Source organism: Indicator indicator, chromosome 3 (genome assembly GCF_027791375.1).
Source record: "Indicator indicator isolate 239-I01 chromosome 3, UM_Iind_1.1, whole genome shotgun sequence".
Taxonomy (NCBI): Eukaryota; Metazoa; Chordata; class Aves; order Piciformes; family Indicatoridae; genus Indicator; species Indicator indicator.
Window position 1 is genome coordinate 43,796,797 of NC_072012.1, and position 19,156 is coordinate 43,815,952.

Below are 19,156 nucleotides of genomic sequence, written 5' to 3' on the forward strand. Positions count from 1 at the left end.
CACACTCCAATGCATCAGGAAATGGCTTTTCATCTACCAGAAAGACTGATAACTATAGATTATATTTTATTTCAATGGAAATCTTGCTCTCAACGGAGGTAACTGGCAGAGATTACTCCAGAGTAGTGTTTCATCACACAGCAGCTCTACCACTGCAAGGAATTTCTGCACCTACCACCCTCCATGCCACTCACTTCTGCCACCCCATCCCTCAAGCTAAAATAATTTTTGGAAAGGCTATGCTATGAATCAGATGATTCAATCTGATGAAAGTTAGAAAAAAATTAGAAAAGGCAGAGCAGAGTACCTTTAACATCTCATTTAGTCATTGTTCTGTTCACAGCACAGTCCAACCACACCTTTGTTTGCACAGCTTCCATAGCTATGTGTGCCCTGCAAGCATGTGTGCACTGTAAGCCATTACTGCTATAAAGTTTTCATATCAGAAACTTCACAAGGGTCAGGGAAAAAGCAGTGAACAGTGCAGACCTGAAAGTCTCATGATATAAGGAATTGTATTTTCTAGAGGTGACAGACTCAAATCATGCAAGAAAGTGAGAGGAGGTCAAAGGAGAAAAAAAATACAAGTGGAGGAAGAGGAGAACTCTGGATATCCCAGACACTTCAGGATTAACCCTAAGGAACTCTTCAGAGCACCAAACTGGCTCAGGCAAGAAAGGGACTGTGATAACTTTTTAAACAGCAGGCATAGTTCTGAAAAAAGAAAATTATCTACCATGTATTTCAAAATTATCACTTACATCCCAAGTGGTGACCTGTAAGCCAGTCTCCTGCAGAAATGGAAGAGTACACTTAACCAACTGAAATTTTAGCCCTGATCCTCAAATCTCAAAGTAGATGGATGGTGTTGGCACCTTTTCAGGAAAGGAGAACAAAGAGGACTGCATCCTGGAAACAGGCCAGAGAGCTACAGCAGGGCAGGAGGGAAATCAGTACATTGGTTTGTCAAAGCAAGGGAGTTGTCAGAATGCTCAAATGAGGTATATTGGACTTGGAGAAGGCAAATTAGTGCATATCCAGGAAGCGGGCTTGCAGGACACTTCAAGGGTTTGTTTGTTTTGTTTTAAATCACTGATTAAGGCAAGACAGAACCTGCTAAGATTTGCCAGCCAATACATATCTACACTAGTCTGGAAAGAAAGGTGGCAGGGAAGAGTAGTGATAAAATCACTTTCTTCCGCTTTTCACAGAATCACAAAATCATAGAATGGAAGGGACCTTGAAAGACCATCTAGTCCAACCCCCCTGCCAGAGCAGGATCACCTACAGCACATCACACAGGAACTCATCCAGGTGGGTTTTTAATATCTCCAGAGAGAGAGACCCTACAACCCCTCTGGGCAGCCTGTTCCAGTGTTCTGGCACCCTTATAGGGAAAAATGTTTTTCCTCGTGTTTCCATGGAAATTCCTATGCCTCAATTTCCACCCATTGCCCCTTGTCCTGTCATTGGGCATCACCAAGCAGAGCCTGACTCCATCCTCTCAGCACTCACCCTTTACATCTTTGTAAACATGAATGAGGTCACCCCTCAGGCTCCTCCTCTCCAAGCTACAGAGCCCTCAGCTCCCTCAGTCTCTCCTCATAAGGAAGATCTTCCACTCCCTTCAACATCTTCGTGGCTCTGCGCTGGACTCTTTCAAGCATTTCCCTGAAGTCCTTCTTGAACTGAGGAGCCCAGAACTGGACACAATATTCCAGATGCAGCCTCACCAGGGCACAGTAGAGGGGGAGGAGAACCTCTCAACTTACTAACCACACCCCTTCTAATCCACCCCAGAATGGCATTGGCCTTCTTGCCCTTGTTGAATTTCATTCAATTTCTCCCTGCCCAACTCTCCAGTCCAAGTCTCGCTGAATGGCAGCACAACCTTCCAGTGTGTCAGCCACTCCACCCAGATAACTCTTAGATAAATACGGCTGGGTGTTTATTTATCAACTACCTTAGTGGGGGTATTACACTGTCGTAAAGTGGAGAAGTTTTAATACAATAATGAATCACCAACTTTTTTTTTTTTTTTTAAACAAGCCAATGTCTAATGGAAATAGGTAGAATAAGTTCTTTTCAGAGGGAAAAAAGAGGTTGAAGTGGCTTGTTCAAAGGATAAAGAGGAGGTCAATAGCAAACTTAAAAGAAACTCAGAATCACAGAATTAACCAGGCTGGAAAAGACCCTCAAGATCATCAAGTCCAACCTATCACCCAACACCATCCAATCAACTAAACCATGGCACTGCGTGCCTCATCCAGTCTTGTTTTAAACTATTCCAGGCACAGTGACTCCACCACCTCCCTGGGCAGCACATTCCAATGGCCAATCTCTCTTTCTGTGAAGAATTTCTTCCCTAACATCCAGCCTAAACCTCCCCTGGCACAGCTTGAGACTGTGTCCTCTTGTTCTGTTGTTGGTTGCCTGGGAGAAGAGACCAACCCCCACCTGGCTACAACCTCCCTTCAGGTAGCTGTAGAGAGCAATAAGCACTCCCCTGAGCCTCCTCTTCTCCAGGCTAAACACCCCCAGCTCCCTCAGCCTCTCCTCACAGGGCTGTGCTCCAGACCCCTCCCAGCTTTGCTGCCCTTCTCTGGACACGTTTGAGCAACTCAACATCTTTCTTAAACTGAGGGGAAGAATACCTAATTCTAGATGCTATAATTATATCACTAATACTTCCTAAGAGTGATAAAATGCAAAACTTTTATGCATAATAATAAACTTTATACTTTAAAAATCTGCTGGTTTATGGCAATCTGTGCACTGAATTTTTCTCTCTTAAGCCTTGTTTTTCAAAACCAGCATTTTCCATTCACTGCAATGTTGAGTCGGACCTTTACCACTTTAGAGTATCTTTATTATTATTCAAGTGAAATGAACCAAAGAAGCAAGAGATAATTACTGTGCAGAGTGATATTTTGAACTAATGGCCCAAAGATGACTTTGGGTTTTCCTGCCAAGTTGCATATAAAAAAAGAATATATGCATCAAAACACTGAAATGCAATTCCAAATGCTCAAAGTATTTTAAAATGTCTGATGTGGTGTTAAAGTACACAGTGCTCTACTTTAGGAGGCATAAAAAATGAGTGTGGTGAACAAGTAGCTTTGTGCCAGAGAACCAGCTATTGAAACAAAGCTCTAAAGCTATGACAAGAGAAGACAGCTTCTTGTCAGCATAATGTAGGTCATAATAAGAAGAATATTCAAATAAAGTTATACCTTCAAATATTTCTTGGGGTTCTTCAGTCTAGAGAAGAGAAGACTCTGGGGGGACCTTATAGTTGCCTTCCAATACCTGAAGGGATCCTACAGGAAGCCTGGAGAAGGACATTTCATAAGGGTGTCTAGCAAAGGATTAGGGGTCATGGTTTGAAGCTGAAGGAGAGCCAGGTTTAGAAAGCATCTTAGGAAGAAGTTCTTCAGTACCAGAGTGGTGGGAGTCTGGAATGGGCTGCCTCAGGAGACTGTGGTTGCCTCCTCCCTGGGGGTGTTCAAGGCCAGGTTGGCTGAGACTTGAGCAGCTGAGTATGGTTGAGAAGTGTCCCTGACCATAGAGGGGAAGTTGGAGTAGATGATCTCTAAGGTCCCTTCCAACCTAAGCCATTCTAGGATTCTATGACTCTTATCCTTTTATCTCCTTTTCTCTCTCCAACACTAGGGATACAAAAATATTAATAATGGAAAACATTATTTTTGCATCATTTTTGTCTGGGGGAAGTACAGCTTCTTTACCCAGTTTGCTACAAGGCATTATAACTACTTTTTGCCTGCTGCAATATTAGTTGGCATTTTCACTGTCTGCTGAAGAAAGTTCCTCTTCCTGACAGCTACTCTTAGCAAAAAATCATTTTCTAAGAGTAGATAAGGGTAACAACTGCAAGCTGTCAAATCAGATGAAAACAGATTCTAGTATCTACTTCTGTGCAAAGGCACAGGACTAGAGCATACAGTCTGTACATTGGCACACAGGGATTTCTTTTTTCTTTCTCTCTCTGTTTTTTCTTTTTCTTTTTTTTTCCCCCAATCCAAAGCAGCAACTGTTGGGTGAGAACAAATTAAGGTGCCTTTTTAACAATAATAAATTTATGTCTATGGAACCGAACTAATTAATATGGCTTTTTTTTTTCCTTTACATTAACACCTAAAACAGTATGTATAGCAAATACATTTGCTTGCTGCATTATTAATGGTAAAATAAAGAGGAAATTAACCCTACAAACTATTCAACATAGGCCACAAAACGAAATTTGGTGGTTTAAAAAAAAAATAAAACCGAGGAGTGTGTTTTTTGCAGTTCAGCTTGAATGGCAAATATTGTGCTATATAGGTTAAATTAAATAAGCCAAATTCACAGAATCACAGAATGTTAGGGGTTGGAAGGAACCTCATCCAGTCCAACCCCCCTGCCAGAGCAGGATCACCTAGACCAGATCACACAGGAATGCATCCAGGCAGGTCTTGAATATCTCCAGAGAGGGAGGCAACCACAACCTCCCTGGGCAGCCTATTTCAAAGTCTCACCACCCTTGTACTGAAGAACTTCTTCCTAAGATCCAGTATATCACAAGAATGTGATGCTTTTGAGAAGCAGCCTAGCAAGAAGAGTAGTCACATCCATGAAGTAGCAAGACTTGAATGTGTGGTTGAAGTCAAGCACTCACTTGGTCTAAAAGGTCAGCTATTTTCAGGAAGGAAATTGCTTACCTACAAATGTCATGGGAAACTGTAAGAGACTAAAGCATCATCAGTAAATATGACCTGGCAACTAACACCTCTGCTGCAGTCTGTGAGAGCCTTTCTAATGGGAGAGACTTTCTAATGCCTCAAATAATGTTCCAGGCAATGGCCCTCGATGATCTTTAACAGCCCCGTCCTTCTCTCTTCTGGAGGCTCCAGGCCAGCCCCGTGGGTGAATTGACAAAAGGAAGAGATAAAGTTCTGCTCTAAGTGGGATTCTGTCTTTTCTTTGAATTGATTCCTTTACTAACCCACTGCAAGTGTGCCAGAGATAGGTCTGTAAGGGACACTACACTGGAAGGAGATCCAGCGAATCAGCACCATCTCTCTATGTAAATTGGGGGTGCCACCCCCACACCCAAAGGGACATCAATATTGTGGGCCCACCACAGAAAGTCCTCACTGGACTGGTACTCACCACTGAAGAACAGAAGACTTGGATTGATCTCATGAGATGTTACTGGATCCAAGGGTGGATCTCACTTTCTCTTTTCTCTCTTCCATTTTTCTTTCCTTTCTTCTATTTCCCTCTCCCTCCTTCTAAACCTTTCATCCTTAAGGCACGAGAGACCAAGAAACTTTCATATACCACTCCATGATTCAAATAAACTCAAGTAATGAACCATTTGGTGTTGGTCCGCCTTAATTTACTCCAAGGGAATGTTTGAACCTAGCTCAAATCCCCACTGTCCAGGGTTGGCTTGGCAATCAGGTTGTGACACAGCCTAGCAGTCTAAGCTTCTATTTTCTCCTTCTTTAATCAGTGCCTATAATAGTTTAGCAATTATATCTGAACATCAAGGAGCATTATGATGGGGACTGCAAGGTACAAAATGGCTTGGAGAAAAAAGATTGTGCTTTCTGAAGCCTACTTTTGGCACTAGAGGGAAAACCAGAGATAATAAGATGTAATGAGAACAATTATTTTGTGTTTCATTATAATTTTATATTAAACACAAGGTAATCATCACCACAGAATGACTCAGTTTAATTGAAAAATATGTGATGGCTACCACCCACTTTTAACTTTGTTTGTTTTTACATTTTGGAAGACTTCCTTCACTATAAAAGAGCACTCAAATAATGTGAGCTGATTTACATCACTTGGGCTGCTCATTAAGTTGAAGGCAGCAAAGAGAAACTCTTGCAGCTTTCCCTCCCTGGTGTCAAAACACATATACAGTCACTTCAGGATTCATAAACTGCATTAATTAATCTTGCCTATTTTTCCATCAAGTGCTGACAAACTGTAATGAGGCAATGCTCAGATCACTTTAAAGATATTTGAAATACTAGTCATAACCAAAACAGTAGAAGAACAGATGCAGCTAAGGCATTTCAAGTCCTCATTATGACTCCATCAGCCAAGGCCTGCCTGCCACACAGCAAGGACTTTCAGGAAAGCTCAGAGGTTGCATTACCACCTTCTACTCACTTGACTCTCCCATGGTGCACTCTGGGGCTTTTTGAGAGATAAGCTGTGCACCGTGCTTGTGAGTATTTTTTCACAGAATCATAGAATGGTTTGGGTTGAAAAGGGTCTTAAAGATCATCTAGTTCCAATATCCCTGCCATGTGCAGGGATGCCTTCTGCTAAACCAGATTGCTCAAAGCCCCATCAAAGCTGGCCTTGAACAATTTCAGAGATGGGGCATCCACAGCTTCTCTTGGCAAACCATTCCAGTGCCTCACCATCCTGACAGTAAGTAATTTCTTCCTTCAATATAATCTAAATCTACCCTCTTTCACTTTAAAATTGTTATCTCTCATCCTATCAGTACCATGCCCCATAAAGGGCCCCCCCATCTTTCTTGTTAGGGCCCCTTTAAGGACTGAAAGGCTGCTGTAAGGTTCACATGGTCAGTGATTGACAAGAACAGCCTGGAGAAATGTAAATTGCAGGAAGGCTGTGGTTGCCTGCAGGGATGGAAGCTTTCTTATCCGAGGCAGAACACTGCTGCTCAGCCTACACTGTTTGCAAGGTGCCCATGAGAAGGCCAGAGGAAAGTGATGTCCAGTTGTTTATCTATCACCTGTATCATCACACTGAGGATTGGAGACTGAGAAGTCACTGAAGGAGTTTGCTTGAAAGTCTCACAGCAGCAGAGGAGGTTATATTCTTATATGAATTACAGTGCAGAGGACCTGATTAGAAGCCATCAACATGTGAGACAACTTCATTTCTGAAGCAGTTCAGCCACATTAGTACACAAATGCACCTGCACTGATAGCTTGCCTTTCAAACGACCTTATTAGTACAGCACACCAGCTCAATGTTGTTGCACAGCATCCAGTCAGAGAGTGGCTTTCACCCTGCTAGGCTAGAATATAGATGGATCTGGAACAAAATACTAGCATCCTTGCTGGATGAAAGCTGGTCCTCACAGATTTCTTTATCTGTTCCCACACAAGGAGTTTTTGAAGGGATCCCTCTGCTTTTCAGCCTAGGATATAAGAAGCTGCTGTTCAGAAACTCTGTGCAGAAGAAGAGAGAAAAGGCAGAGCCACCAGGGAAAACGATCCTGCTGCTCAAAAGTGATCAAAAGTAAGAAAATACTCATGAGAGGAAGTGGCTGGAAGTTGAGGAAAACAGAGAAATGAGGACTGTCAGCCTCTTCTTAGCAGCACAAAAGGATGGAAAACACTTCTCCACTCCACCATTTCACTGAGGAGTCCATTGTTTCACTCTCTGAATACCCTATTTATCACTACCATTCATAAAAGTAAAGGAGACAAACAAAAATAAATTGTTTTTTCTACGTCAACCTCACTTAATTACTGAAGCGCAGTTTGAATGGTTGGTCTCCTAATGCTTTGGCAGGACTGGCAGCCAGTCTAGTCTAGTCAGGCTTGCCTGATTGTATGAGAAATAGAAAATAAAATTAGCATAGTCAAAGCCAAGGATAATCTAGGAAGTATTCACAATAATGAATAGAGTTGGGTGACAGGTCGATTTAGCTGGGAGTTTCTGATCCCCAGCCCTGTTACAGTGTGTGCGGGCTAGTAAATATTCAGCAGAAGTTTAACAGGATGCTTCAAGGAGATTTACAGTCAGTTCAGCCATGTCTGTATCATCACACTGACATGCCATCTTTGCTTCTGCATACCTTACAAGAAACTTAATGTCAGCTTATATGGCAAGAAAGCAGACAATCATATATGCATAAGTCTGTGCATCTGGAGATGTGTACAATGACAGGCACTCGCCTTGTCTCCTGAGAACATAATACCCAGTAGTCTAATTCCACACAACACCACAGCCAAAAAATGGATTTTATTTTTTTTTTTTTTATCACAGAAACTGGCTCAAACCAAGCAGACAACTGTTAATGCAGCCTGAGGTATCTGAGGCTCTCTACTAAGAACCAAAATGGAACACACATAAACCATTTAATCTAATGCACACACACTTTTTTTTCCAAGGTGTGCCAATGAGAGCTCCACACCATCACTAAACCATAAGTCTCATGGCATCACATAATCACTCTGGTGTGCTGTGTCATTCCTCAGTTACTTCATTCCTTGCCTTTCTGCATTAGTTGGGGGGGGGGGGGGGGGGAGAAGGAAAATAAGTGGGACATGCTTGTTCACAGTTAATGAAAAGTCACTAACTGCAGCACATTTAATGATTTTACCTTGGGTAACAAAGTACCTGAAGAAGAGCTACAAAATCAGACTGGTGATTGACAAGATACTATAATGCTGCTTTGCAAAGCATCTTATCTGCCAAATCTACCTTTTCTCTCCTTATCAGCTCCCAGTAACACCTGCATTTACCTCTTACTCTCGCAGCTGCTGACATCATGTAACTGTCTAACCAAGAAATACACCTCTGACAGCATCATATAACAGGCTTCTGAGCAGAGAACTGGAAAAACTCAAGCAGAGTATGTTCAAGTGCTGTCAAATTTTTATTTCACAGACAAGCAAAGCAATCAAGGGATCCCTTTTTACTTCTGATGAATTGTAAATAACAAAAATTTAGTTGGTGCCTACACATTGTGCTCACAGGTGGTTACTTGGACCAGTTTCATATAAGCTTGCTCATATGCCAGAAGCACTATGGCCAGGTAACATGGAATTCAGGATCCCAGCTGGATCTGCCACACAGGCTGAAACCACATACTCACAGCTATACATTGATCCCTAAACTAGCCAGTTCATTGCCTATTTGGGTGTGTTTACACTAGCTGTAGTCACATTTTACTATGGCAAAGGTACAACCTTGGAGAGAAGTAGCTGGGCAATGTTACAGATACCTGACATTTCTACATTAACAGGAAGGAGCAAGTATTTGACAACCCTTTATAGTACTTGTATGCAGGAGGAACTATAGTAAGCTCCTAGGCTCAATAATATGACCCCATTTCCTCATTTTTATTATGTGGTACTGATGTTATTTGCATCACATGAAATAAAAAACCAGCACCTCCTTGATGCTGTTCTTCTATTTCTATTTCTTTATGTTTCTGTTTCTATTTCTGTCTATTTCTTCTCTTTTCTCATCACAAAGAACAGGTAATTTGGTGAACATATGAAAGACCTTCATTAGCATGACAGATACCAGACTCCAGAGAGAAAATTACCAGGATGGGATCTGTTATACCAATAATACAGCTTTAATTCCAATATACAAAACCAAGATGAATGAAAAGGAAAGTATCCTCTTACCTTAGGGTCTCGTTTTCTTCATGTTAATGCCAAACCTGTAACATCTAATCAAATAAATTCCTGCTTTCCTCATTATTTACTAATGTGCACATCACTGCAACTTAAAAGGATGTTTCCTAAAGTATCCCCTTTAAATATAGCAGATGAAATTAAGCAATTCAAAGACAAATAGGAATACATAAAACATTTGCCATAAAAAGTAAGAATTACCTTTAGCAGGGTTTACTTTTATTCCTGACCTATACAGCATCTCCTCATTCTGCCAGTCCCCGTTCCTGACAACAGTCTTGAGGCCAAAGAAAACAATCAACGCAGCAGTGGAACAAAAAACCAAGTTCTTCAGAAAGCGCTTTTGGGCTTTGATATAAAGGGCCCTGACCCCCACTGTAACCAGCAGGCAGAAGCCCATACTAGGAACATACAGCACACGCTCTGCTATTACAAAGCCAACGTAGAAAAATAAGTTTGTGGCAGGAACAAAGGGTATTATTAACAAAGACAGAGACAGAATGATGATGTTCTCAGTTGAAGGAAGCTGCAGTTTCTGCATTTCATGCTTTTTTATACCATTCTCTTCTTTTGATGCAAAGCTTGGCCTCCCTTCCAGCATCTTGTAGTCCATCTCTGAGTGGCAGCTATGCCCATTAGCATTCTGCTTGCCGTTCATTACAGTTTTCCCATTGCACTCTCTCTCATTGCTGGAGCCTTTCAAGCTAAAGTAGGCAAGGATGAGGAGTCCGCTATAGAAGGCCACAGTGTGTAGATTCCTCCAATCACTGACTGCTTTCAGAAGAGGTACAGCATCCATAGACCAGTCAAAGCTCAGTGTATCTGGGCACAGCAACAGCCAGAGGTTCTTGGTTGGCAGGTAAAAGAAGGTCAGAGTACGTGTGAGAAAACTGTCCGAGTCAGCTGCTGGATTGTCAGAATTGGAAAAGCTTGGGGGCTTGTTGCCCATCCAGTACAAGCGGACACCCAGCAGCGCACTCCCCCAAAAGGTCAATAAACCAATGCTGAAGAAGAGTGTCAAATTCTTTCTCTGGGGGAAAAAAAAAAAAAAAATCATTGGTATAAACTGTACATTATAAACAAAATGAACAGAGAAATATTTGCTAGAACTTGTTTCAGTAGTGGAAACAAGCACTACAGATCTTGGCTTCTGACACTTGGATCACAAAAGACTGGCAAATGATGTTGAAAAAGCTATTTCATTTAAGCTGTACCAAGCCTGCATCAGAGTGAAGCCTTTAGAGACCTTAGAGTTGTCAATCCTTGCTTGAGATTCAACTATTTACCCTTTAAGAACTCTTTATTTTAGAGGAATTTATGGAATCTTGTAATGGTTCCTACAAACCCTTTCTTTGCTCATGATTGTGGTCAAAACACCTAATTTGCCTTAGATCTAAAGAATGTTGCAGTGAGAGAGTTGCAGAGTCTTCTCTGGAGACTTTCAAGACCCATCTGGATGTGTTCCTGTGTGACCTGTGCTAGATTCTATGGTCCTGCTCTGACAGAAGGGTTGGACTCAATGATCTCTGGAGGTCCCTTCCAACCCCTAACATCCTGTGATCCTGTGTTTCATCTGAGAACTAAAATTTCCAACATAACAAGAGAGGAAAACGGACATGGGTTCCATGTTTAGGTGTTCCAGCTCCTACCTACAGTGATCATTTGGAACTTCCATATCTGCCTTCCACTGAGTGCCACTTCATTTTTCATGTCACAGACACGTATGTTGTTTTTTCTTTATGCATACCGTCTTAAATATGTGCACAAAAACCTTTCACACCTTCAAACTCACCTAAATAATAAGTAAAGCATGCAGTTGCCTCCACCTACCTACATCATCAAGCCAGTGACTTGAAGAACCTCCACTTATTTATGGGATAACTCAACGCTTGCCATCTGGAACTGCTTGTTGGGTTCACCCTGCAGCATCCTAAAGCACTTACTTATTCCACTGCTTGCAGAACATACCACTTCTGCCTAAATGAGAATCAGGACACAGTATTTTCTCACCTATTTCTAGAACTGATGAGCTTAAGTTCTGCTCTCAATTACAGGGGTACCCTAAATGAAAGCTGGTTTGAATTACTGTTTCTTTGCAGAAGAATCTGTAAAAGCTAAAATGTGTGTATTTTTATACTTTAATCTCTCAGAATGCTTTTTGTATGAAAAGAGAAACTATTTGTCAAATAGCTCCAGATATAGCATAAGCACTTTGACAATCTTTCCTCCCATTATTACAGAGAATTATTTGTCAGTCATTTTTCATTTTATTAGGTCTGGGTTATCCATCTCACACTGCACATTCCTGAGATGGTTATTCACTGTTTCCTCAGCTATTCAGAAGCAGGACCTCACACTGGAATGTTTTATCTTACTTTCAAATAGCTCATGTTTCTGCTTTGTGTGGGGATGCTCTCCTCGATATCATGAAATACAGATCATTGTGCTGCTCCATTTAAGGTCAATTACTAATAGCTTTTTGCCGTCAGGTTACTGATGTAACAGTAAGATGATGTGGTTTAGTCATCATAATTTGTCTGCTTATCTCATGAAGAAATTTAATCCTTTTCACATTCCTATAATTTCTCCTTGGGAAGTCTAAAGTATTAAATGGCAGTTGGATTCATTCATTCAATTTTGAGGAAATATGGAAGAATTCAACAGAATCATTAGTAGGAAACAAAGAAATTCATAGTGAGAGTATCTTTGTACTTGTATCAGAATTACCTGAAAAACACAAACTTTTTTATACTTGAAGTAAAGCCTGAGCAAATATTCCTTTTGCCATATTAATTCCAGCTTGATTTATTAGATTTTTCTATGTTTCTATATCCTGGAAAATCAATAATTTTTTTGCTAATAAATGAATCAAACCCCACACCTACACTTTATGCTGAATATATTCCCTGGAAAGCCTGCTGTAACAACCTATTTTTATTTGTAAGCTGGATCATGCTTTGCAACTCACTTCAGATTCTGTTTTATCCCTACCTGCCAGGAATGTTTAAATGCTTTCAGTGCTATAAAGCTGTGTAAACTGTTTAACACTAACACTCCCAACTAAGATTCTATCTGGAATAAAAAGATCATTCAGATTTTATGGATTTGTATGCACACCCTCACAGTTAAACCTTATGTCCCTGCTTCAACTTGTCCTTTCATTTCTGACATATTTTGCTACATGAAAATTTTTCTGTCCACTCCTCTGGCTCAATTATTTTCAAACTCATTCCTTCAAGCATGTATACAAACAACTCTCCAATGTTAAAAGTGGCTTATTTTTTTCCTCTTTTTCCACACACTTCTACAGTCTCTTAGAGGGAGGCTACTTAGAAAAGGCTGGGAAGTGGAAGATGGCAGGGGTTGTTCATTTATTTGTTTTAATTAGAAGTTCAGAACAGGTCTTTGCTAGAAGACTGCATACCACTAGGAAGATTAAGACATCCCAAGTACTAAGGGAGACTTATGAGTTTTCATAGACTGCTTAGACTGCTTTGTTATTTTGTTAATACTTAACAACTGGAGGAAAATCTCCCTTTCCTAAGGATCTAACCATTTCACTTTTCAATTAGATGCTGAGGAAGTTCACATTACAAAGCTCTTTGACAAAAGAGCCCTTCCTCATGGATAACAGTGAAACCTCCTAAGAACTTCCAGATCTTCATCATACATCATAGAACTGTAACAATGAAAAGCTTGCCTCTTGCTCCAAGAAATGCAAACAATCTGTACCTCAAAGCTCATCCATCCTCCCAGCTGGAGTAACTATTTGTACTCTCCCTTTTAAGCTTAAATTTAAGATCTGTAAGGTCTGGATCCTCACACTTCTCGGTTCTATGAAGAGCACAACTTATCTCTCTGTAGTATTGTGTTTCATGCTTTAACAAAACCTTTTTCTTTCTTTTTGTTCTGAACAGGTTACACCCATGCCAAATAAAATACCTAAGCATTCACTTGTGGAGTTCAGAGATATGCAAGGAGGTGGTTTGCCACACCAATGTATCAATTTATCGTGCTGTAAAATACTAGTTAACTAAAGAAGGAGGTCAGGTGGATTCTTTAGCTTAATTAACTGACTACAGAAATAGACTGCAAACATCCTCTTGTTGCTGTAGACAAAAATGGCTTGCAATCGTCCCCAGAAACTACTTCAGACAGGGATCTTTTCAAGAAGCCAGTAGTTTTATATCTTTTAAACATTAACTACATATTAACAACAGCTGTCAATCACCTGTGTAACACTGACATGCCATTGTGAATGTTCACATTTAACAAGAGATTATCTTGACTCAGTCTACAACCATGACTAAAACTGCTTCTAACACTTAAACTTCTTTCACAGAAATGTAAGTAGGATGTCTTTCCTTTTTCCTTTCCCCTTCCCTATCCCTTTTCCCCTTCCCTATCCCCTTTCCCCTTCCCTATCCCTTTTCCCCTTTCTCCTTTTCCTTTTCCCCTTTCTCCTTTCCCGTTTCCCCTTTCTCCTTTCCCCTTTCTCCTTTCCCCTTTCCCCTTTTCCTTTCCCCTTTCTCCTTTCCCCTTCCCTATCCACTTTCACCTTCCCTTCCCTTCCCTTCCCTTCCCTTCCCTTCCCTTCCCTTCCCTTCCCTTCCCTTCCCTTCCCTTCCCTTCCCTTCCCTTCCCTTCCCTTCCCTTCCCTTCCCTTCCCTTCCCCTCCCTTCCTCATTTCTTTTCCTTTCCCTTTATTTTTTTTAAAGTCACACATAGATAGTCCTAGCTCAGAAGGGGAATGACAAACTCATTCCCCCTTTTTCCCCTCTCTCAACATTCATGACTTCTGCACAGATTTTATCCCTCTGTACTAATATAATCAGGGATAAGTAGAAAGGTTTATCTCACATTTTGGCTTTACTTTCTTCCAAGCTTTCTACAGGAAGCCAAAGGGAAAAACAAACAGGCAAACAAACGACTGGTTACAGCAATTTATTAAAATTAAATAATACAATCAGTTCCCCAGAAGACTTTTGCCTACAAAGAAACTGCTTTCAAAATGAACTATGCTCAGACAAGCACTTTCACTAGCAACTCTTCCTCTAAGCCTCCTGACAGCCTGTGCTCCTCTGACTGTACATTTGGTGTAGCCCAGCAGCAGCAGAAAGAGATCCTCTGTAATGCTTGGCAGAAAGGATTTGGATTACTATACTCATGACTCTTAATCCACCCCATCTGCCATGTGCTTTGACACCCCCATAAATCCTCTAACCTTTCATAAGTAGTAATTTTCATCCAAGGAAAAAATGAGCACTGATTTAGATCAGATTTAACATCTCTCCTGCCTGCTAACAGTCAAGTACCACCACAGCAATTTTAGTGTTTGTGACTGCAAAAACCTTTTTCATCTCAGTACCAAAATCCATCTGTATGACCCACCCACATTGCACATTTCCTTTGCATTAAATCCTAATTCCTCACCCATTTTACTGCTCTTAAATAAGGCATTGCAGCAGATTTCTTGATTGGCCAGCCCCTGCCAAAGCTCAGTCATCACCTAAGCAGTATCCAAAGCATTTTCAAAAGACACTGTTCTTTTAACTTCACCTGAGCCCTTTCACAAAGCAGCATTAAATATGGCAGATGGTTGAGACAGCCCAGATATCGAAATCACTGAGGCTAACCACACAAAATTTTATTTTTAGAACTCAGGAAAAGCAGAAAAGAATGGGTAAGTCAGCAGGCATTACTCACAGGAGTTTCTTTTTCAAACATTGCTACTTGAAAATATGCTGGTTTGAGAACTGGGGTGTCCCAAAGTAGTAAAATGCTGCCAGTTCACTAGACTGGAGGTACCTTTTTCCACAGTAGGTAAGGGCTCCTGGATCACAGCTCAGCTGAGTTGGAGCTGAAGTAGAATTCAAAGTGTATCCCCACCAGAGACAAAGCTATTTGCCACAACACCTGCTGGGTCATAGTACTGAGATGGAAGTGGCCTTTACCATTCCCTTTCCACCTGCCCAGTTTGTTCCTGCTCCCACAACTCACTAAATGAGGTTCACATATTTACACTGGTGATACAACAACAGCTGGCTGGTTTACTCTGAGCTGAAGCTCTGTCTGTAGTTTATCCAATCCTGTACAAGAGTACATATTTGATTACATTTACAACTAGTGTTATGAAACCACACAGTTACTCCTCAACAGGGAAGTCACTGCATTCATAGAACAGCTGAAGAATATGTGTATATATTTTTACTACAAATAGCAAGTAGCACAAGCTAAGCATTCCTTATTGCTAACCTGACTTACTAAAATGCAGATTGAGGTACAAATACTGGCTAGTAAAATTGTCCACGTTCTTCCTCTGAAATCTTTAATGCTTTTAATAGGAATCTTTCAATTCAAAGCAAGCAGATACAAACCTCTAACCTCTCAACTGAAAAACTAGTTACAAGGACTATGCTCTGCTGCATTGAAAGCAGGAACTTTATGAATGACTGGAGGTAGCACAAAGGCAGGAGGGACTACATTAGGTTGATAAATGTGTGCTCATAATCAGTGCAACAGAGAAGGCTCTCTCTGAGGCTGTCTACACAGTCAAACACAGCATAACAATGGCAACACTATGGATATCTACCCAAAGTTAATCCATCTATCTGCAGCAGTAAGAACTTAACACAGGAGATTAGAAGCCCAATGGGACCAGAAGACATTCTTGAACTGCCAAACTGCTCAGGAATGCTGTCCAGCAGTACTGTTACCACTGCACTGTTTTGCAGTGAAGCAAGAGTGCTGCATTTTCTGCACCAGCCAAAAAAATGGTGAGAGCTCACTGAAATGGAATATAAAGACCAAATAAATGCTCAGAAAAATAAAGCCATATACAAAAGGCAAGGTGCTTAAAGCTACACAGGTATGAGATGTGGAACAAGTAGTTGGCTCATCTTCAGAGAGGTGTCAGGGGCTATCACAAACGACTCTTTTAAACCACTGCTAAAAAGGTAAGCCACAGATGAAAGCACAACCTCCAAGCTATGTGAAGCAATCCTTACTCTCTTCTCAATACTAGTAAATCCTAAAAGTGTCTTGGCTACAGCACAGAACTTTCAGGAATAAATGAAGGAGCTCAATAGAGCAAGGTGACAGAGCAATTCATCTGAGTTCAAGGGGAGCCAAGGGAAAATTCCAGCTGTGCAAAAAGCACCAGCTCTCCTCTGTCATGTGGATTACAAGGAAGCAGGACACGAGTGTCACAACTGAGGTGAGCAGCACAGCTCAGCACTATGATTGAGCAACTTGCTGAGCAGGCCTGAAGAACCTCAAGGAGAAAGAAAGCTTTTCCCTGGACCTACTGGGCAGGCAAAGGCTGTACCTGCTGTACAGCCATGTTGTCCTCCTAAGTAACAGGCACACCTAAAAACAAACACCCCAAGCTGAGGCCTCCTCCCATGTCATTTATCCCTTACACCATACTAAGTAAATCTGACCTGACAATGCTTCTGAACTATTCATCCTATACAAAGTGCTGGCAAGTTACATGAATGGATGGATATACATGGATATACCTTTTCTCTTTTAAAGGAAGTTTGTTCTGCCCTTCTGCACAACATACAGGCACACTGAAGAGAAAAAGAAGCATAAAGTGGCTCTTAAGAGCACATCCTGCAATCTGAACCAGAAACCTACCACCAGAAATTATTATGGCACCTTTCACATGTTTTCTGCACTAATAAGACGGCAATAAAGGAAAACTAAAACCTTAAGAGATGGTTTAAGATGTAATGGGAGAAAACCACATGCTCTAAAAACATAAATAGACACATACTTTTTTACTGACTAATGCAAAGAGAAAAGGATTTTATCAGTAAAAATGTCACTAAGCCTCTGGAAACAACTAAGCAACTTTATTGATCCAGTAGATGGAAGTCATCAACAATCAATTTCTGTGCCTGGGATAAACAGCATGTTGGCTCAGGTTTTGACAGAACATCCTATCTAGGTGTAATAGAAATCTATCAGACAGAAGCCCATTGAGCTACAAAAGTCAGTTGCTACAGTGGATAACAAGTGGCATCTTATGAGGGGCTTTATTTTTGTCAGCTGAAAAAAAAAACAAGGTGCTTTGTTTGTTTTATCTGTACCCTTACAACATAATAAAAGAACAAGCACCAAAATTACCTTGAAACTACACCCACGACAAAGAAAACATATAACAAATTTGAACATTTGGTTGTCATTCTTCCAGCAAGGTTTAAACATCTGCAACATTTTCAAAGAGAAACATAAGATAATATTGAAAATCCTCGTGAAACACAGAACCTGTTTATCAACTCAGAAGGTGCTGTGTATTACCAAGAAAGAGACATTTAAGATAATACCAATAATCATTTATTTGTTTTGAAAATAAATAATACTTAAAGCTGGTTTTGGTGCACACATTTTATTTTCAGACCTACTGAAACAAGGAAAAATGCCACAGCAACATAGGGAAAAAATGTCTTACGTGATTCAGAACCTGTTTGGGTGACAAACTGAATACAGACCATGTTGTGGCTGCAAAAGCACATACAAAAAAATTCCACTCCCCCTCTACACCCTCTCACCCACAAAATTATGAGGTGGTACAAGAGGATGGCCAAAACACACTCTCAAGTAGCACAGCTGTTATGCTTGAAGTCAGTACCTTTGTAAGTAGGAAGAAATTTCACAGTACCAGCCCCTTAGTAGTCATTTATTTCAGATGCAGTCTTATTACAAATAACTGCCTAAAGAACTTCTCCTGTTTGTGGATGCAATCTCTTTCTCATTTCTACACTAGCAACATGTTTGAAACAGTGGGAAGCACAAAGAACTTGGAGCAACAAAGAGCTTGGATGTTTGAAGGATGGCACATGGGAGGGGAATAGAACCAATGCAACTGTCATGGGTTGAGTTGAATCTGCTGCTGCTATTTGATACCATGATAATATCATGCCAACTTCAAAATCAAAGTGTTGGCTGAAGCAAAGTATCATGGGGCTTGAAGTTCTCTACAACTACCTGAAAGGAGGTTGTAGTGAGGCTGGTGTTGGTCTCCTCTCCCAAGTAACCAATGATAGGACAAGAGGAAATGGGCTTAAGTTGTGCTAGGGGAGGTTTAGATTGGACATTAGGGAAAATGTCTTTATTGAGAGAGTGGTGAGGCACTGGGACAGGATGCCAGGGAGGTGGTTCAGTCACCATCCCTGGAGGTGTTCCATAAGTGTGTAGATGTGGCACTTTAGGACGTGGTTTAGTGGTCATGGTACTTGGCTTACAGTTGGACTCAATAATCTTAAAGGTCTTTTCCAGCCTTAGTGATTCTGTGATTGGCTTCCTGCTCCAGTCGCTGCTTCTGGTTTCCAGGTTTGGGGTGTTGGTTATTCTCACTGGGCTTGGGTTGGGGGGAATAGTTTTATGGCTGTCTTGTGCTGCTGTGTGTGGAGAGAGGGGGATTTGTGTGAGCAAGCTGCATTAACCCAGAACAACAACTTACAAAGAAATCAGATGAACAACCTTTGCAAGGCCTGACCTGTAAGTACTGCAATCTCAGAGAAGCCAGACTGGGAAAATTAACATTTTAATAACAATTTGATTTGTTCCTCTTTTTAATTAGATCAGGTTAGTCTCCTACAGAATTGGTTATGCTTAAAGACTAATTTGAAGAAGAGAGAGCTTGCTTGTTAATTACTGGGGAAGTTTTTGTAGTCATTCCTTATTGATTGCACTAAATAGACATGGGAGTGAATATC

General features: G+C 40.9%; 1 protein-coding gene across 1 annotated transcript in view; it reads right to left on the reverse strand.

Moving 5' to 3' along the window:
• Positions 1–19,156, reverse strand: part of TMTC2 (transmembrane O-mannosyltransferase targeting cadherins 2) — a 265,543-nt gene that overhangs the window by 96,393 nt on the left and 149,994 nt on the right. The window contains exon 3 of the mRNA XM_054399725.1: positions 9,633–10,461. Coding sequence (XP_054255700.1) covers positions 9,633–10,461 — 829 coding nt within the window. The remainder of the gene's footprint in view (positions 1–9,632; positions 10,462–19,156) is intronic.